Source organism: Dipodomys merriami, unplaced genomic scaffold, assembly GCF_024711535.1.
Source record: "Dipodomys merriami isolate MVZ:Mamm:240054 unplaced genomic scaffold, mDipMer1.0.p SCAF_20, whole genome shotgun sequence".
In the NCBI taxonomy this organism is placed as follows: domain Eukaryota; kingdom Metazoa; phylum Chordata; class Mammalia; order Rodentia; family Heteromyidae; genus Dipodomys; species Dipodomys merriami.
This window is the reverse complement of record NW_027203382.1, coordinates 22,112,233-22,136,355: the sequence shown is the minus strand read 5'-3', so window position 1 is coordinate 22,136,355 and position 24,123 is coordinate 22,112,233. Positions and strand designations below refer to the sequence as shown.

Genomic DNA, 24,123 nt, shown 5'->3' with positions numbered 1-24,123 from the left:
AATACAGAATTCCTATTCCCACCTTAATATTTTATGCCTTTTCCTCCTCCCCATGTGCATACACTGATAGCCTCCCTTCTGCTTGAGTGGTACATTTGTTAGCAGCAAGCCAACTTTGAGACATTTTTACCCAAAGACCATTGTTTCTACTAGGGTTGTTTTTTTGTTTTTGTTTTTTTTTTGGGTCTAGTCATGGGGCCTGAACTCTGGGCTTGGGCGCTGTCCCTCAGTTCTTCAGCTCAAGGCTAGCGCTCTACAACTTGAGCCACAGTGCCACTTCTGGCTTTTTGCTTTTTGATTATGTGGTGCTGAGGAATTGAACCCAGGGCTTCATGCATGCAAGACAAGTGCTGTACCACTGAGCCATCTTCCCAGCCCCTACTAGGGTTGTTCTTAAGTGTCCTGTGATTGTAAAATGCCCAATTATTGATCTTGGTTTCTTAAAAACGATACATTGTTATGAAACATTTTCCAGAAAAGGGTATGTTGTAAATTAAAATTTTATAAGATGAGCATGCTTAGGTAATTTATACCCAAATTAGTAAGAAATAAGGACAGGAATCCAAAGCCTCTTTTGTAGCCATCTTTAGCATCCCCATCCCATCACTGCAGGTGAGTTAATTTCATTTTATGGGGGTCACAAATGAGTTCATCAAAGTTCTTTTTTATTTTATTTTATTTGTGTCCGGTCGTGGGGCCTGAACTCTGGGCCTGGGCGCTGTCCCTCAGCTCTTCAGCTCAAGGCTAGCGCTCTACCACTTGAGCCACAGCGCCACTTCTGGCTTTTTTCTTTTTGCTTATGTGGTGCTGAGGAATCGAACCCAGGGCCTCATGCATGCAAGGCAGGCGCTCTACCACTGAGTCACCTTCCCAGCCCCCATCAAAGTTCTTAAGGTGGAAACTGTCACATATCCCAGGCCTGCCAAATATTGGCTGTGGGTTTAGGCTCAGTTTACTGTATTACCCTTCCCTACACAAACTCATCAATTCATGCCTCAGAGCTAGAACCATTCTCTTCATCTTTGATCTTTTACATTCTCATTAACTTGAATTTGAGATCAGCTAACTTTCCTTTGAGCCCTATAGCCACCTAACATATATTATGTTTAGATAAGATTCATTGGTTCACAATTGAAAAACTTTGTTTTTTCTCAAAAACCATTTTTAAAAATCAACCATTTTCTCAGTGCCAACATCTCTTAGATAAAATACTTTCTCTACGTGGCATAATCTGTTCATCCATGGAGTCATATAAAGTTTAGACTCTTTGTCCTCATGGAACTTAATGTCATGTATCTGGATTCAGGAAGATGCAAGCTTATTCTGGATTTCAGGTGTTTTAGTGGGTGTAAACTAGAGTTTGTAGCAGTATTCCTTGTACTGAGTTGGGTGAGAGGATTATACATTCTAACTATGGAACAGAAGTGTCTGGTGGGCAAGGATGTATTCTTGCTTTGCTTTACTATAATCTCAAACAATTCTTAGCTTCCCTTTCTGAATGGGGAGGATCCCATTGAACTTTAATGCAGAGCTCAGACATATCTTCTTGCTTTCTTTAAGATTATGGAGCTTGTCTTCTGTTACCTGATACTGTTGCTATGAGATGCCCTGCCTTACATCTAATCAAAGTTGATTGTTCTTTTGAGAATTAAGACTCTTAAACTTAAGGCAACAGGTCTCTCTGGTGTCTGATAGAGGAAGAGACAAGATTGTTCTTTACTCACCCATAATTTGTTGTTTCCTGTGCCATAAATCCAAGAGGATAATGCACACCCAAAGGATTTACTCTGTACTACCAAAAGTCAGAAAGCGTGATTGATAGTTCCAGCCTGTTGGGAAACAGGTGGGCTATCCTGATACTCCTCAAGGCATTTATACCAGTCACCAGTGGCACAGTTGATAAATACTTCCAGTGTGTGTCACCATTCTCCAAAGAACTTCAGTTCTAACACTGTCCTGCTTACAAATTTCTGAAGAAATATTCTTATATATTAAGTGTAGTATTCTGTATGTATTATTACTCTAACTTCTAATCTCATGATTCCAGGTTATCTTAATAAGATCTCATTTGATTATTTGTTTCCCCTCCTGAAAACGCAGGCCTCTTTTCTCTTGCACTACCAATGTGTTCCCAATCACAGCACACCCATAGTTGGTCAAGTCAGAAAACTTGGAGCTCTTTTACAACCTTGCTATTTGACAGCACTGAACACTATGTCTGAACTTGGCCACTCTCCAGCTCCAGTTTTTAGGATCTGTTTCAGATGTACCTTGTTTATATAGCTGCTCTTTGATAGATGCAGTCCTGTCTCACCAAGTATAAACGGCACCCATGGCCATTTCCTTTCTTTTTTTTTTTTTTTTTTTGGGTCCGGTCGTGGGGCCTGAACTCTGGGCCTGGGCGCTGTCCCTCAGCTCTTCAGCTCAAGGCTAGCGCTCTACCACTTGAACCACAGCGCCACTTCCGGCTTTTTTCTTTTTGCTTATGTGGTACTGAGGAATCGAACCCAGGGCCTCAGGCATGCAAAGCAAGCGCTCTACCACTGAGCCACCTTCCCAGCCCCACCATTTCCTTTCTTATCTAGGAATGGGGCTAACAGAATCTGGGCCTGTTCTGTTCCTACTCAGAAGGTTAGCTCTGTCCCTTCTTCCAGTTGCCGTTCAAGAGGCCTATGCGGTTGGTTTCTCATGTCATTCATAAAACAATCCTATTACCATAGGCTGTCTGTGTTGATAACTGGAGGTGTTTGAACATCTTCCCCCTCAGTAGTAAGAGGTTATTGAAAGGAAAGCTAATATTTTATTTTGTAATATTTTAATTGCATATTTTCCTCCATCTACATTTAATCTGTGGTAAGAAACTAGACATTGATTGATTGATTGCTGCACCTGGGGCTTGAACTCAGGGCCTGGGCTCTGTTCCTGAGCCTTTCTGTGCTGAAAGCTAGCACTCTACCACTTGAGCCACAGTGCCACTTGAGCCACAGCACCACTTCTGGCTTTTTCTGTTTATGTAGCACTGAGGAATTGAACCCAGAGCTTCATGCATGCTAGGTAAGCACTCCAGTGCTAAGCCACATTCCCAGTTCCAAAACCAGATATTTAGGGGAACATTCTCACCTTCTCTATTACTTGTTCCTATTGTTCTATCACTTGATAAAAATTGGTGGATTTTTGTTTTTTGTTTTTTTGTCGGTCATGGGACTTGAATTCTGGGCTTGGGTGCTATCCCTGGGCTCTTCAGCTCAAGGCAAGCACTGTACCATTTGAGCCACAGCACCACTTCTGGTTTCCTTGTGGTTAATTGGAGGTAAGAGCTTCATGGACTTTCCTGCTCCGCTGTCTTTGAACTGCAATCCTCAGATCTCAGCCTCCTGAGTAGCCAGGATTACAGGCGTGAGCCACTGGCACCTGGCTTGAGATTTATTATTATTTTTTTAGAGATTCTGTCATATCAGATCTAAGGTTATTATCATTACTGTTCATTTTGGTCCAAGTTTATTTGGTAAAATTTGGTAGTTGTGTATCATAATATGTAACTTGAAGTGATATCTTCTCATTTCATTTAAAAATACCCCTTCTCAAATTTTCTACTTTCCATTTGGTTTCAAGGAAGGAAAGAAAAGCCAAGACTGCCTTCCTATGTTTAATTAGAAAGCTTTCTGTTTATAGTTTACGATTATTGAGTATATTATTCTAATGGTAGTTACCAAAATGACCTGAAAAATGACCATAATCATTGTCCAGTGTTGCTATGAATTTTTTTTTTTTTTGTAGGGGTGTGGTTGATCCTGGGGTTTGAACTTGGCTTGGGCACTGTCCCTGAGCTTTTGTTATCAAAGCTAGAGTTCTGCCATTTGAGCCATAGCTCTACTTTTTTTTTTTTTTTTTTAAAGTCTCATGGGAGTTTTTGCCTGGACTGACTTCAAACCATGATCCTCAGGTTTTAGCCTCCTGAGTAGCTAGAATACAGGCATGAGTACCTGGGACTGTGGATTTTTTTGTGTTTGAGTTTAGGGTGGTTCTTAATACCTCTTAATCTGGGTTTGTGCTGATGTCCTGCCCTTACTGAGTTTTTAAAAAATCAATATATATGTATGTGTATATTGTTACTAAATTATATTACATTCAGAGTAATCCGCCTATACCTTTTTCTATTTCATCTCTTCCATAGATTACTCTTATCCTTCCCCCTAACATTTTTTTTTTTGGTTGGTTGTGGGGCTGGAACTGTAGGCCTGGGCGCTGTCCCTCAGCTCTTCAGCTCAAGGCTAATGCTCTACCACTTGAGCCACAGTGCCACTTCTGGCTTTTTCTGCTTACGTGGTGCTGAGGAAATCAAATGCAGGGCCTCATGCATGCAAGGCAAGCGCTCTACCACTGAGCCACCTTCCCATCTTCCCCCCCATCCCCAACATCTCTTTAAATACATGAAATAATCACATGGCAGTAATAACTATCTGTAGACATTATATTATTTAGGGAAAAGCTGGTGGGAAATAGAGGAACTAAAGTATGATAATAGTGGAGGGTTGGGTTTAAAAAATATTGTAGTACCCCATCTCACTCTGTCATTACAAAGCCCAGACTTTCCTTCTGCTTCTAACTACACCTGTGGATTACAGTGTGCTCTAGAATACATGGCCAGGTTAATTTTTATGTGAAATTGTCTGTACTTAAGGAGGTGGCTCCTGTTTTCTATCAAAAAAAAAAAAGTCTGTAAAGTATTTGCATGTTGAAAGCCCTCAACTAAAATATAGTCTTCCAAATGAGATTTCATTACAGTTTTTAAATGATTCAACAATAGGGGAGAATTTACAAACTGATAATTGCTGATAGGGTGTGTGATATTAAGTTACAAAATTCATGAACACTGCTTGAAGCATTCTTTTCCCCTAAATGTTGGTTATATTGGTTGAAACAATGTGTAATAAATTGCTGAGGAGGTAGTTGCTGATAATTTTTTTGTTCTCCAATAAAACTTTCTTTACCAAAACAGGTAGCCAGCTTATGGGTGCTGACCCTCTGTCTTTATGTGTCTTACTTATACACAGTTCTGTTGAGAACAGTGATCTTAACCATCTTAAGAGTTTTAAAGAAGAGATTATGTCTCATGTGCACAGGCAGCTATGATTCCAGTGGTTTCCTTCACCTGGTTTATTTTTAAAGCCACCTATACTTGAATTTGTAAAAGATAACAATCCTCTTAATCCTCTTGCCTCTGTCTCCCAGTGCTGGAACATTGCATATTTGATACTGAAATTGTTTAGGCCAAAGCCACCAATATAAAACAAGATTTCACTTTATCATATGAGAAAGAATTTTAAAGCAATGATTTGGATTAAAAAACATAGCGATGACTTGCGCCGGTGGTTCATGTCTATAATCTTAGCTACTCAGGAGGCTGAGATCTGAGGATTGTGGTTCAAAGCCAGCTGGGGCAGCAAAGTCTGTGAGACTTAAAATTTTTTTTTTAATTTTTAATTTTTGGTTGGTTTTTGTTTTTATTTTTATTTTTTTATTGTGAAAATACTGTACAGAGAGGTTACAATTACATGGGCAAGATAATGAGTACATTTCTTATCAAGCATTGTAGCCTCCTCCTTTGTTTCCCCTTCCCATCCTCCCCCCCATCCCCCCACCGAATCCTCCTCCCCCGAGACTTTTTAAAATATATATATTTTTTATTGTAAAGATACTGTACAAAGGGGTTACAGTTATATGAGTAAGGTAATGAGTACACTTCCTATTGAGCATTGTTACCCCCTCCTTTGTTTTTCCCCTACCATCCCTCCCCTCCCCACCTCCCAACTTCTCCCTCCCCCATCCTGAAGTTGTAAAGTTTGTTTTCAAGATAGTATCTTGTACATCTCATTGTTAAAATGAGTCAACCTGTATCCTTATTTCCACATTTTATTCCCTTCCCCTCCCCAAATTATAAAAATGTACACATAAGATGGAGGGCGCCAGAATCAAATACAGTGAAAACAGGGACTACATATGGGGGAAAGAACATACAAAAGAAACAAAAAAAAAATCACACAGTACTTTGTAAGTACATTAAAAACAATAGCAACAAAAATAGAACCTCTTGTGTCCCTATCTTGGAGTTCATTTTGCTTTAGCATCATCTTTTATGGTCATATGTACATAGCTTTTGACCTTTTCTGCTTTTCCTAGATATATGCTAGTTTTTGCAAATAAGGGAAACCATGGGACCTATGTTTCTTTGAGACTGGCTTACTTCACTTAATAAAATTTTTTCCAAGTCTTTCCATTTCTATCAAATGGGGTGGTGTCATTCTTTCTGATGGAGGCATAGAATGTGTGTGTGTGTGTGTGTGTGTGTGTGTGTGTGTGTGTGTGTGTGTGTGTGTGTGTGTGTGTGTGTGTGTGTGTGTGTGTGTGTGTGTGTGTGTGTGTTGTGTACACATTTTTTTTTATCTCCAATTAACTACCAGAAGTGGTGCTGTGGCTCAAGTGTCAAGTTGTAGAGCACTCACCTTGAGCTGAAGAGCTTAGGGACAGCGCCCCAAGACTAATGAAAAAAACCCCACAAAACATACTGTATTATATTGTAAGGATTTTGTTGAAGCCGGGTGCTGGTGGTTCTTAAGTGTAATCTCAGCTACTCAGGAGGCTGAGATCTGAGTATTGCTGTTCAGAGCCAGCCCCGGGAAGGAAATTCCATGAGATTTTTATCTCCAATTAACCTCCAGAAAACTGGAAGTGGTTCTGTGGCTCAAAGTGGTGGAGCACTAGCCTTCAGCTGAAGAGCTCAAGGACAGTGCCCAGACCCTGACCTCAAGTCCCATGACCACCAGCAAAAGATTTTGTTGACTGAAGCATCCCCTTGAGTCATTCATTTTAAATACTGGAAGAAAATTCATTCTTATTCTTCCCCCTAGTAATGTGAAAAGTGGATGTGGCATAACATAATGGATTGTTATTACTCTTTTGCTAGAAGAAAGAGAAATTACTTGATGAAGAAGAACGAAAAAGTGCCTGGGTTAGCCAAGAGAGACAGAGAACACTAGATAGACTTCGGACATTTAAGCAGGTAGTAAAAGTATGGTATATTTATTTTTTTTCTTATATTAAACAGTACTAAAGTCCTATTCTGTTTTTGTTTAGTGTATTATGATCATGGCAGTAACTGTTTTGAGTACATGGCACCCTTTGCTTTGGTTGTTTCCAGCGCTAATAGTATGACACTTGTCACACAGCTTCAATAGTATAAGAGGAATGTCAGACTTTTTGGGAAGATTGGATTCCTCTGGTAACAAGCTGATGCTTGGTACTAATTCCACATACATCAACCTTTGCTGGTCATAAATGGGGTTGACCATTGGTAAATGTGGATCAACCAACATATAGAGTGCTTGTGTACTCTCAGCCTCTGTGCAATTCAGAAACCATTGCTGAAGCTTCTGGCTCTAGTTGTTGAAGTGCTTCAGTGCTGTGTGTTGGGGGATCACCTCAGTGGTGAAATGATCTTTTAATTAACCATCTAGTATTATAGAAAAGATGGGTCGTGGTGAGACTACCCCTAAAAGAGTGGTTTCTTTTAGGTAAACCCCTAAGGCTTAAGTTAAACCTAATGCTAAATAAATGTTGTCTCCTAAATGGCATAATGCTATGAAAGTATTATAAGGCAGTATTCCAAAAAATTTTCATTGTATCATAAATAAATGTATTATTTCAGAGGCTTTTTAAAAAATTGATGTAAAAAATGTCAATGTTTTCATCTGTAAGCAATTGAAATTATATCATAAACTAGTATTAGTTTCTTAGCTTTCTGCATACCTGTAGCAAATATATTTGACATTTCACATACTAATTTTTTCCATTTAAATTAGTAATGTTAATGACTTAAATTACGTGGTAGTTTGGGACAGTTGGCTTCTTAAGTAGATAAGAGAGAACAGGGTCTTAACATATTTGTTAGGCAATAACAAAGGAGTTGGAGATAATTGCTGTGAAAATCAGTAGGTATTGGTATTCTAGTTTATTCTTATAACCACAAAAGAGCCAAAATAATACCCTTCAGTTAAAGGAGAAAGTAGCCTTTGTTCATTTTAGTTTTTAAATATATGACAATCAGTTACAATAACTTCTAATATTTTAGAGGTACCCTGGGCAAGTCATACTTAAATCAACCCGATTACGACTGGCCCATGCAAGAAGAAAAAGTGCAGCAAGTCCTATGTCCCGGGAGGATCAGGGTGACTCACTACCAGGAGTGTTGCAGGGAATGGAGAAAGCAGAAGAGTTGGGAGAAAGAAGAGACCCTCTTGGATCACCACAGACAACAGAACCCCAGAGCCTTGCACAACTTGAAGATTCTTCATTAGCACAACTTGAAGTCACTTCATTACCTCTCAGTGGTGTTGCCTCTGAACTGCCTCCCACTGCATCGCTTCCACTTTTGACTAGTAATGACCTCGAACCATGTTCTGGTACCATAGATCCAGTTCCACCACCTCTCCCTCCAACACCCCTGCCTCCACCTCCTCCTCCTCCTCCACCACCACCTCCACCACCTCTGCCTGTTGCAAAAGATGAATGTGCTGATGTCACCGCAGAGACACTGGAGAAAGGTCTGCCTAGAAAGGAAGGAACTGAGAAGAGAATTCCCAAATCAGCCAGTGCCCCCTCAGCTCACCTCTTTGACAGCAGCCAGTTGGTCAGTGCACGGAAGAAACTCAGAAAGACTGCTGAAAGTTTGCAAAGGAGAAGAGGTAAGTGCACAGGCATTTCCATCTGATGTATAGAATGAGGCATAGTGGAAGAACTTTATAATACATTACATTTGGCAAAGTTTAATAGTAAATGTTATTGGATAGTTAACAGGTTTTCAAGCAGAGAATTGTAATCATCTTGAGTTATTAAGACATACTTAAGAAATAATATATTTTGAAGTGACATTTGGTCCATTTTATGAACGATTTTTTTTTTTTTTTTGTCAGTCATGGGGCTTGAACTCTGGGCCTGGGCGCTGGACCTGAGCTCTTCTGCTCAAGGCTACCACTCTACCAGTTGAACCACAGTACCACTTCCAGTTTCCTGGTGGTTTTTTGGAGATAAGAGTCTCATGGACTTTGTTGCCCAGGTTGGCTTCGAACCATGATCCTCAGATCTCAGCCTCCGGAGTAGCTAGGATTACAGGCATGAGCCACTGGTGCCCGGCTATGAATGATTCTTTTTGTGTTAGAAAAAGTCTGGTTTTAGGCTGGGCACAATGGCTCATGCCTGTAATCCTAGCTACTCAGGAGGTTGAGATCTGAGGACTGTGGTTCGAAGCTAACCCTAACCTGGGCAGGAAAGTCTAAGAAACTCTTATCTCCAATAAACTACTCAGAAAAGGCTAGAAATGGTGCTGTGGCTCTGGTGGTAGAAAGCTAGTAGCCTTGAGCACAAAGAAGTTCAGAGACAGTGCCCAGGTCCTGAGTTCAAACTCCAGGACTGGGGTGAAAAGAAAAAGAGTCTGATTTAAACCTAGGAGATAAAGTACTCAGTGGCTAGGAGTGTCACTCAGGGTAGAGCATTTGGCAAACATGTTCAAGGTTTTGGGTTCTATATGCCCAGCACTACAAAACAATAGAAAGAAAAACTAATCTCATGTTTGGTCTCATTTTGCTTCTGAAGGCTTTAATTCATACCTTTTGTATGAAAAGGCAAAGAGTAGGAAGTGATAAGGGCATTTTATTGTTTGCCTCTCATTTTATTTTATTTTATTTTTTGGGGGGGTCCGGTCGTGGGGCCTGAACTCTGGGCCTGGGCGCTGTCCCTCAGCTCTTCAGCTCAAGGCTAGCGCTCTACCACTTGAACCACAGCGCCACTTCCGGCTTTTTTCTTTTTTCTTATGTGGTGCTGAGGAATCGAACCCAGGGCCTCGAGCATGCAAGGCAAGCGCTCTACCACTGAGCCACCTTCCCAGCCCCTGCCTCTCATTTTATTGTTGGCGCTCTCATAAAGGTTTTTTTTTTGCCTGTCCTGGTACTTGAACTTGTCTGAGCTCTGTCCCTGGGCGTTTATGCTCAAGGCTAGTACTTTGCCACTTGAGCCACAGCTTTACTTCTGTTTGTTTCCTTGTTGTTGTTGTTGTTTTGTGATTAGAGATAGAATCTTACCAACTTTTCTACCTTAACCACAATACTCAGATCTTAGCCTCCTGAGTAACTAGGATTACTGGCCTGAGTCACTGGTACCTGGCTAATAAAGTTACTTTTTAAAAGGGGGAAGTTAGGCTGCCACTGTACCACTGATCTATTCTCCAATGCATCAAGACACCATTCTGTAGAAGATTTCTTACCATAATCTCAGTAGAACCATTCTGTAGAAGATTTCTTACCATAATCTCAGTAGAAGTTCACATACACAATTAAATGGAGAGAAAAAGCACTGTTAGTACAATGAAGCAATGTTTATTCTTTCTTTCTTTCTTTCTTTCGTTGGTCATGAGGCTTGAACTCTGGGCCTGGGCGCTGTCTCTCTTCAGCTCAAGGCTAGTGCTCTACCACTTGAGCCACAGCGCCACTTCCAGTTTTCTGGTGGTTAATTGGAGATAAGAGTCTCACAGACTTTGGACTTTGAACTGTGATCCTCTGATCTCAGCCTCCTGAGTAGCTATGATTACAGGTGTGAGTCACCAATGCCTAGCTATTCTTCTCTCTCTCTCTCTCTCTGTCTTTTCTCTTTCTCTCTCTCTCTCTCTTTTCTATTTCTTTCTGTTGTGAGGCTTTAACTCAGGGCCTTGGCACTGTCCCTGAGCTCTCTTGCACAAGGTTAGCACTCTACCACTTTGAGCCACAGCTCCACTTCTGGTTTTTGAGTGGTTAAATTGGAGGTAAGAGTTTCATGGGGACTTTTCTAGCTGGGCTGGCTTCAAACCACGATTCTCAGATCTCAGTTTCCTGAGTAGCTAGGATTATAGGTGTGAGCCACCAGCACTTGGCAAGTTTAGTTTTTAAAAAGGATATATGTTATCCAGTCACTAAATCTGGATGAGGCAGGGGAAATAGGACTCTCATCTTCACATTAATAAGATTGCCTTTCATCTCTCGATCTGTTCCCTTCTTTCACATTGGAAGTGATAGGAATAGAAAGAGTATCAGATAGGAATAGAAAGAGCACTGGTAGCTCATGCCTGTAATCCTAGCTACTCAGGAGGCTGAGATCTGAGGATCACAGTTCAAAGCCAACCTGGGCAAGAAAGTCTGTGAGACTCTTATCTCCAGTTGATCACAGAAAAAGCCAGAAGAGTACCTGACAAGGAACTTGAATCTTGCCTTAAGTGATGCTCGCTACTGTTCTGGCAACCTTCTACTCACAGCTTATGGTGCCAGTGCCTTGGGCTTTCATAGTCCAATAATCTAGAGGTCATATAGTTTGACTTTTAAGTTCATACCTAACTGTAATTAATTGTTCTTTCCTTTTCTAAAAGTGAGCTCACCCATGGATGAGGTGCTAGCATCCTTGAAGCGTGGTAGTTTCCATTTGAAAAAGGTTGAACAGCGAACTCTACCCCCTTTTCCTGATGAAGATGATAGCAACAATATCTTGGCACAAATAAGGAAAGGGGTAAAATTGAAGAAGGTTCAGAAGGACGTTTTGAGAGAATCCTTCACACTTCTGCCTGATACAGACCCTCTGACACGGAGCATCCATGAAGCTCTAAGAAGAATTAAAGAGGCATCTCCTGAGTCAGAGGATGAAGAAGAGGCCCTGCCTTCCACAGATTGGGAGAACTAACAAGTAAATAACCTGTTGTCTTTATTAGCATTCAGTAATACAGCTTTTGTAATTGGTTGATGGGGCCCGGTGTTCTTTTCAAGTCTTGGATCTATTATTTATGCAAATGCTATGTTTCCATTAAAAATTATTGAGGTATATCCTAACTAAAAGGACCATCTTATTCTTCCCTTACCCAGAAAAGACTTTTTCTAGCTGAACTACTTCATTTAAACAAGTTTGCTTTTCTTGTTTAATTAGCTTACATTAAGTATGGGAGGGAGAGGATTTCATTCTTACATTCCACGTTTATAATATATTCCAGTCAATTTCATTCCCTTTTATCAGTTCCCCCCCCCCCCCCCCACAAAGGAGTTTCTAAGGTCAGTGTAGAAAATGATTGCATTGTTTGGATAGTTAGCTTTCTGAACCTTTAAAACTAGTAATACATGTAGCATTCTGCTAAGTAATCGAGTTCAGGTCTATTACTTTTTTTTTTTTTTTTTTTTTTTTGGTCAGTTATGGGGCTTGAACTCTGGGCTTGGGCGCTGTCCCTCAGCTCTTCAGCTAAAGGCAAGCGCTCTACCACTTGAGCCACAGTGCCACTTCTGGTTTTCTTGTGGTTTATTGGAGATGAGCCTCACGAACTTTTCTTGCCTGTGCTGGCTTTTCACTGTGATTCTCAGATCTCAGCCTCTTGAGTAGCTAGGATTACAGGTGTGAGCCACCAGAGCCAGGCTCACTACATTTTTAAATAATAAGAATAACTGGGTATGGTTTTGAACATCTACAATTTTTTTTTCTTCTTGCCAGTCCTGGGGCTTGAACACAGGGCCTTGGCACTGTATCTGAGCTTCTTTTGCTCAAGGGTAGCACTCTACTACTTGAACCAGAGCACCACTTCCAGCTTTTTCTGTTTATGTGGTACTGAGGAATCAAACTCAGGGCGTTATGCATGCTAGACAAGCTCTCTACCACTAAGTCACATTCCCAGCCCAACATCTGTAATTTTGATACTTGGGTGGTGGACATAGGAGGGTTGAAAATTCAATGCCAGCCTAGGCGGAAACGGCATAATCCTGTCTCAAGAACAAGATGGGTATGTTGGCTGACAGCTGCATTCTCAGCTGTGTGGGAGGTTTAAGTAGGAAGAGCACGGTCCAAGGCCACCCAAGTAATAAGCTCAGATTCTATCTGAAAAAGAAGTTATTAAATAAAAGCAAAATGTAGCCAGGCACTTGGGGGGCTCATGCCTGTAATCATAGCTACTCAAGAGTCTGAATGAGAGCTGAATAACATGGTTTGAAACCAGTCTGACCAAAGTCTTTGACACTCTTGGTTTTGTTTTTTTGTTTTTTTTTTTTGGCCGGTCATTGGGCTTGAAATTGGGTGCTGTCCCTGAGTTCTTCAGCTCAAGGCAAGCACTCTACCGTTTGAGCCACAGTACCACTTCCAGTTTTTGAGTGGTTTATTGGAGATAAGAGTCTCATGGACTTTCTTGCCTGGGCTGGCTTTAAACCATGATCCTCAGATCTCAGCCTCCTCAGTAGCTAGGATTGAGCTACCAGCACTCAGTAGTCTTTGACACTCTATCTCCAATCAACTACTCAGAACAATCTGGAGATGGTAATATGGCTCAAGTGGTAGAGCACTAGCCTTGAGCACAAAGAGGCTCAGGGACAGCTCTCAGGTCCTGAGTTCAAGCCCCTAGACTGGCCAAAAAAATTTTTAAAAAGAAAAAATGCTGAGGTCATGGCTTCAATCAACTTCAAGTGCTTACCTAGCAAATGTGCAACTCTGAGTTCAAAACTTCAATATTGCCAAAAATTAGAAGTAAAATAATAGTTAAAATATAGAAGACATTATTTGGCTATATCAAATAAAATGTTGTTAAAAGTAGTAATTTTACCTGTGCCTTTTGGGTATGGAAATATTAGGGAAATGTTATTCTATTTCTACTCTGTTGCTCCATGTGTACCAGGGTTATGTGTTCCCATGCTTCAGCCAACCTTCAGCAATACCATTGTTCTTGCTTTATTGCAGTCTTATATAACTCACTTGTATGGCTCACTTATTTAAAATCATTTTCGCCTGTACCATAGGTACACTAAATATATCACTATGTCTTCTCAAATATCTTAGAGACTCGGGTTTGTTCAACTGGGAATGGTTTCTGCTGTAGATACTTGCAGATTCTCTTCCATTGCTCTGTTCTTGTTATATAGCGTGTTGTCTCCCAGACTGTTCCTTAGCGTATAGCTAAAACTGTCATGGTGCTGATTCCACATATTAGCTTTTCATTACAGCTAGCCTGCAGTGGTCTAAACCTGGCACATCAACTGCTCAGGCTGTGTCTTTATCTGTCTTCTCTCTTCTTACCAGGTCTGCCTGACAGAAGACATTTCATCAGCATTGTGTATAATTCAACAGTCAGAGGTGTAATTTATAGTTTCTGGCTACTAATGGTATTTCCTTAATATCATGTATTAAGAATACAGTACATGATGTATTTGAATTTTTTTTTTTTTTTGGTCTTTTTTAGCTGTTGTGGGGCTTGAACTGGGACCTGTACGCTGTCCCTGAACTCCTTTCTCAAGGCTAGTACTCTACCACTTTGAGCCACAGCACCACTTCTGGTTTTCTGATGTTTAATTTGAGAATCTCACTGACTTTCCTGCCCCTGCTGGCTTTGAACTGTGATCCTCAGATGTCAGCCTCATAGGATTACAGGTGTGAGCTACCACCACCTGGCCTGTGCTTTTTCCTCAGGGCCTGGCACTCTCCCTGAGCTGCTTTTGCTCAAGGGTAGCACTCTACCATTTGAGCCACAGCACCACTTCTAGCTTTTTCTGTTTATGTGGCACTGAGGAATCAAACCTAGGGCTTCGTGAACTCTAGGCAGGCATTCTGCCACTGAGCCCCATTCTACTAAGCCACATTCCCAGCCCCTGTGCCTTTTTTTTTTTTTTAATTAGATGTAAGGGACTGTTTATGGCTGGCATGTATTACACAATACTGAAAGGAAAACACACTGTTAGATAGCATAGGCATACAGTTATCTCATTTGTATATTGATTTACTTTCCTTTGTATATATGCCCAAGAATGGTCTGGTGGGATCATAAGCTCTGTCTTTAATGTTTTGAGGATCTTCTGTACTGATTTATAGTAGTTGCATTAGTTTACATTCCCACCAACAGTGTATGAAGGTTTCTTTTTCCTCTTCACCAGAATTTCTTGTTTGCTTTCTTGATGGTCATTTGGACTGTGGTATAATGGGATCTCAATGTAGGTTTGTTTTAGCTTACATTAGTTATATAGAGGGGGAATTTCATTGTAGTTTTGATACACATTTTCTTTGTGGCTAACGATATCAAACATTTCTTTCTAAAGTAGCCATTTTTGTATTTCTCCTGAGAATTGTCTGTTCAGTTCTAATTGGATTATTCATTTGCTTTTTAATTTTTTGAGGTCTTAGTATATTCTGGTCATTAACTTTATTGAATTTTGGTGGTGATTTTCTCCTTGTGTTACCTATCTTTTGTTCTGGTAATTTTTAATATACAGAAACTTTGATGCAATCCTATTTGTCAATTTTTGTTGGGTTTGCTTGCATTATTAGAGTCCCTAATTCAGGAAATAATTACTTAAGGATTATCTTTCAAAGTTTCCCAGTGTTTTCCCTTAGTAGTTTCAAGTCTTATATTACAATGTTTAATCCATTTGGAGTTTTTTATGTTTGTTTTGTTTTTGTTTTTAACAACTTGTTAGTCTTCTGCCTTTCTGTAGCCAGTTTTCCCAGAATTTTTGTCTTTTGGCCCTCTGTTAGATGAGTGTAGATGTGTGATTATATGTTAAGTCTTTGGTCCATTGCTCTTCAAGTCTCTCTTTATGCTAGTGCCATTTTACTATGGCTCTTGTACTGTAATTTAAAGTCAGTTATTGTGATACTTATGATGTTGCTTTTTGCTGAGGATTACTTTTGTTGCTTGGGGTCTTTTGGGTCTCTATATAAATTTTAGTATTGATTTTCAATATAAATAATACTATGAGTACATATATAAATATATATATATGTATATATATATATATATATATATATATATATATATATACCTTGACTACAGGTAAGTTCATATTTCTGAAACAGTAATTTTGAATAAAAAAACAGGTGGCAGTTTGTGAGACAAACGTTTGAGACTGAATTTACCCTGTGATATATAGGGATTTTTGTTGTTGTTGTTGTTTTCATTTTATGCTGGTACTGGGGCTTGAATTCAAGACCCTGCAGTCCTGCTTGGTTTATCCCCTCTTGGCTGACACTCTATTTGAGCCATGCTTCCATTAACCATCATTTTTGCTAGTTAATTGGATGGAAGAGTCATATGGACTTTTATATTGGGCTGCCTCTGAACCCATGATATCTTGGATCTGAGTAGCTTATAAGCATGAGCTGCTGGCACCCAGCCAATATGTAGCTTTTATATAAATTATCAGGACATAAAATATAGTTATGACATAAAAATGACAGCGAGTTTAACAGTCTTTTAGCATTGATCAAAATTCTTTTAAAATCATTGTTTTAATTTTTATTACTTAAAAGACAAACATGTCCTTCTAACAAAGGGTTTCTCTTTTTTTGTTTGCTGCTGGTCCTGGGGCTTACACTCAGGGCCTAAGTGTTGTCCATAAACTTTTTTCCCCCCACTTCTCCTAGCAGTCTACCACTTGAGCCACAGCTCTACTTCTGGCTTTTTCAGTGGTTAATTGGAGATGAGTCTTATGAGTTTTCCTGCCATGGTTGGCTTTTTGGACTATAATCTTCAGATCTCAGTTTTCTGACTAGCCAGGATTATAGGAGTAGGCCACCAGTGCCTGATTTACAAAAGAGTTTCTTGTGTACCACCACCTTTAAAGAAAAACCCATCAATGTTCATCTTGGGTGTTAGGGAACATATATATACAATTTTTAAGAAGACATTTTTAATTGGCATATGTTAGCTATACAAAAAAGGGGATTTTATTGTAACATTTTCATGCATTTGTACAATGTATTCCAGTCTCTTTCCCCCATCATTCTTCCATTACCCTCTCCCCTCCCCTTCCTAATACAGTTTTAGTAACTTCCTTCTTCATATTTAAAATCTTTTTTTTTAAAACACTTTTATTTGTTTACAAACAGGTGTCTTAGAAGAAAGAAAAAACCTACAGATGAAGATTAGTTCCAATCCTTTTGGAAAACAAAACTTTTAAACTCTTGAGTCCAGAATTGGATTATATTAGATCCAAAGTATACTGGCTGAGTAGGCTGAAAAAAAAAAGGAAGCACCATTGGTAGGTTATTGCTTTTTCCAGTCATTCCAGTTGATTAGTTTAGATGTGCAATATTCCTGGCTACAATGGAGAAAAGACCTTCCAGAGACAGCTGTCTTTTATAAATTTTCTCATCCATCCACTTGTATATCTCCTTCTAGTGCCCAGCTAGGCTAGGGGTCACTCTGGCTTGGAAGAAAACACACTGGGTTGACAAAGATCTACTATGAGATATTTTGAGACTGCTTAGAGATCCATCTTGCAATGTACTGAGAAGATGTACTGAAAAACAGAGCTTCTTCCATATCATCTTGTAGAAATACTACAGCACCCTGAAAAGAAAAGTTTGTTGTGGTAGCTGTAAGTCAGGAATTAAAATTATCAAGTGGAAATGCACTTAAAATTTCCAAATCACTTATCTCTAAAGGAATTTTCACAATGATGTTCAACATCTGAAAATCCAACAAGAGTTAGACCTATTAATGTGTGTACTACAACATGATGTATTTAACAAGACTTATTTTTAGAAGGCCACCCAGTCTTACACTTTGTAAGGGTTTGGAGTTCAAATTTCCATACTTTTAAATAGGTTTTCATAATTCTGAATTTGTAATAGTTTGAATTTATGTGCATCCTTGTTTATCAAAAGCAGTACTTTGTAATTTGATATTTCAAATTATTTTTGGTTTTTTTGTTTGAGCTATTGTTTATTATAACATGACTTTCCTGTTTAGAATCAGAAATCAGGATTCAAAAATAGGAATGCAGATCACAACTCTACCATGCACATTTTGTGTTTTTATTATGATCCACAGTGAGACACACATGCTCTGCAAAGGTACAGAAAGTAGATAAACAGAAAAGCCTCTTTGGCATTTCAGTCTTCAAATGCTTTGACTAGAACTTTGAGAGCGAACCTTTGTTATTGTCACTTGACTTTTAAACATCTGCAGCTCTGGGTGATGATTTAGCTGAGGATAGGGTCTTGAAGGATATATTTTTGTGCATAGAGCCGTCATGGAGTATCAGTAGGACTGCTGTGGGCTTGCATACCGGGAGGTATGGTCGCCTCGTTTTCAGTGTAATTCTGCTTAAGGCAGAACTTGGCCTTTATGCAGGGAGCTGAGGATTGAAATACCAAAAAGAACTTACTTAACAAGGAGCTCTTTGGCCTCACCCCAGAAAACAGTACAGTAGTAAACACTCCTGTGTGTTTTAACTGTTTTCCTAGAGAAAAACCATTCATATTCTTGTCATTTTTAAATGTTATTTTCTTTAAAATAATAATGGAGAAAAGTTTGGCCACAGGTTATATAAGACAAAATCTACACACTTAAATGTTAGTATTGTGATTATTAATGAGATTAGGAGCTTCTGCATAGTATCATGAAACTTATTTCAGTTCTAGCCTAATTCCTATCTGAAATGATTAAAAATGCAGATCCTACTATATAAACTTCATCCTAAAATGAGGGTGGATGGGCTGGTATATCCTTTTGTCAGTAAAACATTAGAATTAGAATATGTTTTATTATCCAAAGCACTATTGGCCACATTAATCCATTTGAATTTTTTAACTTAAAAGCACGTATTAGTTTCATGTATTTAGTTTTTCATGGATCTGTCTATCAATATTTTATGTATTCAACTTTGTCGATGCTTGTTCATAACCTAAGTTTTATTCATTTCTTTCCACTTTAGAAAAACAAACACTGGAATTCTAATGTATTGAGAGAGATTTACACCCACTTAGTGTTAAAGCTGGGGTTCCTTTAAAAACCAGGCTCACTTTAAAAAGGATCCTGTTATCTGTCCTCCTGAGCCTTGTGTGGAAAGTGTGTATGAGATACTAGATGCACTCCCAGTCCTCAGCAGTTCCCACTCTAGTGCTCTAGGTACTCCCCACACTTGAAAGACATGGCTGAAGCCTTGTTGGCAGCCAGCTAATAATTTCTGGGAAATTATTTTCCCCTACTCATCTATTTCTCTGTGCAGGATTAGGGTCTCAGGCTGGGTGTAGGCCCATTATGTAGTGCTTACCTGAGTTACCAAAAGGCTCAGAGTTCCGCTTCAAATCAGATTATAAGTTACTATAGTCACAAATAATAGAGTTACTCACTGACAATAGCATTTAAAATAGTGTCCACTTGTCCTTAAAGATATCACCAACTGGCCCTCATTAATTTAAGCTTCAGAGCCCCACAATAATTGCGTCAGTACAAACCAACCATATTTCGATTCATGGTACTTTAGGTGATCACAATCTCAATTCCAAACTTTTCTGTACTTCTGTACAATTGAGAATATCTTACAGTTATACTTCTGTGTCATCTCTGTATCCATAAACAGCTGCTTACTTTATGGTGAATCAGTTTAGAAGTTAATTTACCTAATGAGTCACAATTGCATTGTATTTAAAATGGGAAAACCAGGAGACAATGACTTGTTAATGTTTTGAGATTAGGCTCATTTGACCATCAATTTCAAATATTCCCCCTGCTAATACAACCAAAATTGTATATATAAAACCAACATAGCATGTATAGAAAAAATAATCATAGTGGTTTAAAAGGTGTCTATTAAAGTATGAAGAAATGCCTTGCTTAATGAGGGTTTTTTGTTTGTGGGTTGTTGGGCTTGAACTCAGGGCCTGGGTGCTGTCCTGAGCCTCCTTGTGCTCAAGCCCAGCCCTCTCCCATTTGAGCCACAGTGCCACTTCTGGCTTTTTCTGTGGTGGTACTGAGGAACGGAACCTAGGGCTTCATGCATGCTAGGCAAGAACTCATCACTAAGCCACATTCCCAGCCCTTAATGAGGATTTTTAAAAGTATACTTTGTAGTAAATTTTATAGTTTTCTTGAGTTTGTAAGCATCATAAAACATTGCATAAAGATACTCATGTTGTAAGTGAGCACAGCTGTATTTCTGTCAAGGGAGTGCAGAACTTCTCCCATTACCTGAGTACTCTGGTTGACTATAATAAAAGGGGGAAATCATTGTTGCAACGAAATTGAACTCTGTAATAACAGTAGTTGATAATATGGCATGGCCACCTTACATCGTAATATATGTTAAATTACAGAGCATACTTTAGCATTTATAGACCCTGAGAATTAAACTCTTAAAATGGTGGAAAAGCTAGTGGGGGCAGCATCTTCTCTGTGAGATAGTGTCAGTATACAGGTCATGTAGTTAATCTTGCACATTTCATAAGATTTGAAATTATATTCACTAAATTTATTGAATTAAATACATGCTTTTACACTTAAAAAATCTTTTTAAAAAATTACAAGAAATTTGGTTCTTTTCCCCCTCTCCCCCAGGTTTATTAAATCATTTAAGTATTGTACACTAAACAGATACCAACCTGTAAAGTACTTTTGGGTCCTGATAAGCCCTATCAGGGAATCAATATTTCTTTTTTTTTTTTTTTTTTTTTTGGGGTCCAGTCATGGGGCCTGAACTCTGGGCCTGGGCGCTGTCCCTCAGCTCTTCAGCTCAAGGCTAGAGCTCTACTACTTGAGCCACAGTGCCACTTTCGGCTTTTTTTTTCTTTTTGCTTATGTGGTGCTGAGGAATAGAACCCAGGGCCTCATGCATGCAGGGCAAGTGCTCTACCACTGAGCCACCTTCCCAGCCCCGGAATCAATATTTCTTACCAGGTTATTTAGAGACAAACAAAAGATATCAAATAACTGTAAAACATTTCAAATTTTTTGCAGATACCTTGTTATAATGCAGCCATTTGATAGAGCAGAAACTTGTAGTTTCACTGAATTCTTGCACTGAAAAGAAATATAAAGTAAATGTGCATTTAAACAGATTTTATTTTCCCTTTAATGCTTAGCATAGTGTTAGAGAATGAGCAACAAGATGTACTTGAGATGGAAGAGGCATAAGAAAGTAGCAGCACCTTACTGTTGAGCACACTGCATTTATTTAGTGCTACTGACCAACTCAGTAGTAATCTCTGGACTTTGCTGCAAAGTTTTCTTTAGTTAAAGCACATTAAGAAGAGTGTCTGCTTAATTGCTTTGTAAAATGAAGCAGTAGTATTTTTTAATCCTATGATGAATATATAGTGCAATTTAAAAGGTTTTCCTACAAAATGAATTTATAATATTGCCTAAACTATCATGTCTATAAACAGAGGCTTTTTAAAGGTGGGAGAGAGTCTAGATTCTGAGTGTGTGTGCGGTGCATGTGTGTACATTTAATGTTTGCCCATTGAGTTATTCCAAAGATGTGTTTATTCTAAAATTGTCTATGTTTTACTTGTAGTAAACAGATAACTTGGCACTTACATGATGTACTTGATTGATTCCAAATTTATGTTTCCCACCTTTTACAACACAAGCACATTTATGCCACTGTAGGGTGCATGTATAGAAGATACCTCTGAGGTTAACATGTTAGAATCGGGGGGAGGGGGGAATTTTACACAGTTTCAATGCAGTTGGGTTTTGAGGATGAGAGGAAGTTTGTTTTGTTTTTGTTTTTGTAAATTCAGGCACAACCACAAGGGCTTAGTTTGGGGAGTTGAGGGTAGGGAAGAAAGATGCTTGAAAAAAGGGACGTTTAGGTGAAAGCAAAAGAGATGAGTATTGGCTATTTAGTTCAGTTTTAACAGGAATTGCTTTTTTTTTTAACTTGCATGTTCTGTGGTTAAATATCAAAGAGTTTTCCCAACTTTCCCCAATACTCGTTTTACCATTTTTAACAAGTCTCCATAATCACAAAGTGGCATTACTCCTTTGTATGAACCAAAAGGGGTAGATTATGCAACCCCTACAGTGACTTCTGGCTTTCTTGACTTTGACACAATCCACATTGGCTCACTGAATTTCTCATTGAACTGTATGTTATTGCTAAGTGTGACACCATAATATGTAGTTAATGAAAAACGGAAGGCTGCAAATCATTTTGCATGAATAAAAGCCCATTAGGGCTAATGAAACTGACTTTTTTTTTTCTTGTAGCCATTCTGGGTGAATGAAAATTATAATGACAAAATGATTCACCATTTACTAGCTTTGTGCAATATTGTAAAGGTAGAGAAACAAAACACTAGCACATTGTGCTTGGCTTTTAAGGTTGCTTTTACCACCACTACATTAAAAAGACAATATACACAGTGTAATGTAAATGCCAGCTCTTGCAAATCTGCAATACTTAAATATGCTCAATTAACATTCTAAAGTATTAAAAGTAAAAAGAAAACTACTAAACAAGCATTTATAGCAATACTATGAAATCTCCAATAATTGTTTTGACTGTTGCCTTTTGCTCTTTAGTGCAACTTTTCTGCATTGTAATTATTGTATTGCTTTGTATTTCATGTTTTTTACACTCATGACTTCAGAGTTAAGTACTTGTACACCAAGTATTGCAATCACCTTTCTCTTATTGTACATGCAATGTAACAACATACAGTTTTTGGTGCTTAACAATATTCCTTCTTTTCTTTAATAAAGGATATTTATTTGAATTAAGCTGATTTGGATTATTTAAAATAGGAGTAGAGGTATTTCTGTTTCAGAAAGGAGGAGTATAGCAACTTGGGCACTTTTGTCATGTCATTGTGTATTCAAGTTACAGTGTGCTGTTTGTTGGTAAGTATTTCAATGGTAGCTGTATTTGTGCCAGTATCTCTCTTCTATGTACAAATATGGGTTTGAAAATTCTGTTTTTCAAAATTGGAAGGTTTAAAAAAAAACCCTTATTATTTGAGACAGAGTCTACTTATATAGTCCAGGCTGGCCTTGAACTCTACGATCCTCCTGAATTCGTAGGAAAGGTTTTGAATTCTTAAAATCTAAATTGAAGGAGATAAGAAAAATTAAACACTTTCAGGGCTAGGAATGTGGCTTAATGGTACATTGCTTGCCTGGCATACATGAAGCCCTGGGTTCGATTCCTCAGTACCACATAAACATGAAAAGCCAGAAGTGGTGCTGTGGCTCAAGTGGTAGAGCGCTAGCCTTGACCTGAAGAGATTTGGGACAGGACCCAGGCCCAGAGTTCAAGCCCTATAATCAAACAAAAAAAAGAGAAAGAGACAGAGACGGAGGCACAAAGAATAGGCTGTATAAGTTGAGAAGCTTGTAATAAATTCCCTCACTGCCTTCAGATGAACCCAATCTTGTCAACACAACTTTGGACTTCTGGACACCAGAACCGTGAGATGAACTGCAACAGTTTAACCCACCCATCCTGTGGTACTTTTGTTATAGCAACTCTAGCAAACCAATACTTCATCCTTCAGGTTTCCACTGAGATTCAGGTTTTCACTAAAGACTTTCTGTCCTTCAAGTAGGTCCCCTGTTAACTGTGTCCTATCAATTTCCCACCACATTTGCTTAGCTGTATAATTGTAGCTCTTCAAAGAAGGAAAGGGAGAGCCTGGGCATCATGAGGTAGCAGAGCTTCTTAATGTTGGAGAGTAATGGGTACTGTTTCTCATATTCATACATGTATATGATACACATATGGCAATGCATATATTTCATCATTGTTCCTCTCCATGATGTCAGCAGCAGCAGTAGCATTGCATATAGACAAGAAAACAATAGAAGGTATAAGGATTTGAAAGATAAAAACATGAACTCTTTAAGGACAGGTTGTATGTGTGGAAAACTCTAACTACCTAAATTAGTAGACTTCAAAGTTCCTCTAAGTTTTCCTGATAACAAATAATTATGAATTAAATTTCTACACATCAGTAATACAAGTTGAGTTTAAACATGTTCAGACTGTTCATAATTCAACAGAAGTCAGTGCAGTTTAAAGGGTATGAGGCTTGATCAAGCAAATTCATAAAAAATGAAATGGCCAATGTGCATAAGAAAAACATAATTAGAACAGAAAGATAAATCCTAAAGAAAGGCTGAAATTTAAAAGACAAGTTCAAGTGTAAGACAAGGATTTGGAAAACAGTGTCATACACTACTGCATCCAGCTGTGATGGAAAACTGCCAGACATCTGCAAGTTAGATGTCTGCTCATTGTAACTGGGTAATTTAACTCAGCTGAAGTAGATCTCCACCTGAATCAGGAGACAGGTGCAAGAATGCTTTCA

General features: G+C 38.8%; 1 protein-coding gene across 1 annotated transcript in view; it reads left to right on the top strand.

Annotated features, from left to right (window-relative positions):
- Positions 1–22,533, top strand: part of Jmy (junction mediating and regulatory protein, p53 cofactor) — a 79,354-nt gene extending 56,821 nt beyond the window's left edge. Inside the window, exons 8-11 of the mRNA XM_070031204.1 lie at positions 6,965–7,060; positions 8,129–8,741; positions 11,447–11,757; positions 16,915–22,533. Coding sequence (XP_069887305.1) covers positions 6,965–7,060; positions 8,129–8,741; positions 11,447–11,754 — 1,017 coding nt within the window. The 3' untranslated portion in view covers positions 11,755–11,757; positions 16,915–22,533. The remainder of the gene's footprint in view (positions 1–6,964; positions 7,061–8,128; positions 8,742–11,446; positions 11,758–16,914) is intronic.
- Positions 22,534–24,123: the final 1,590 nt, after the last annotated feature.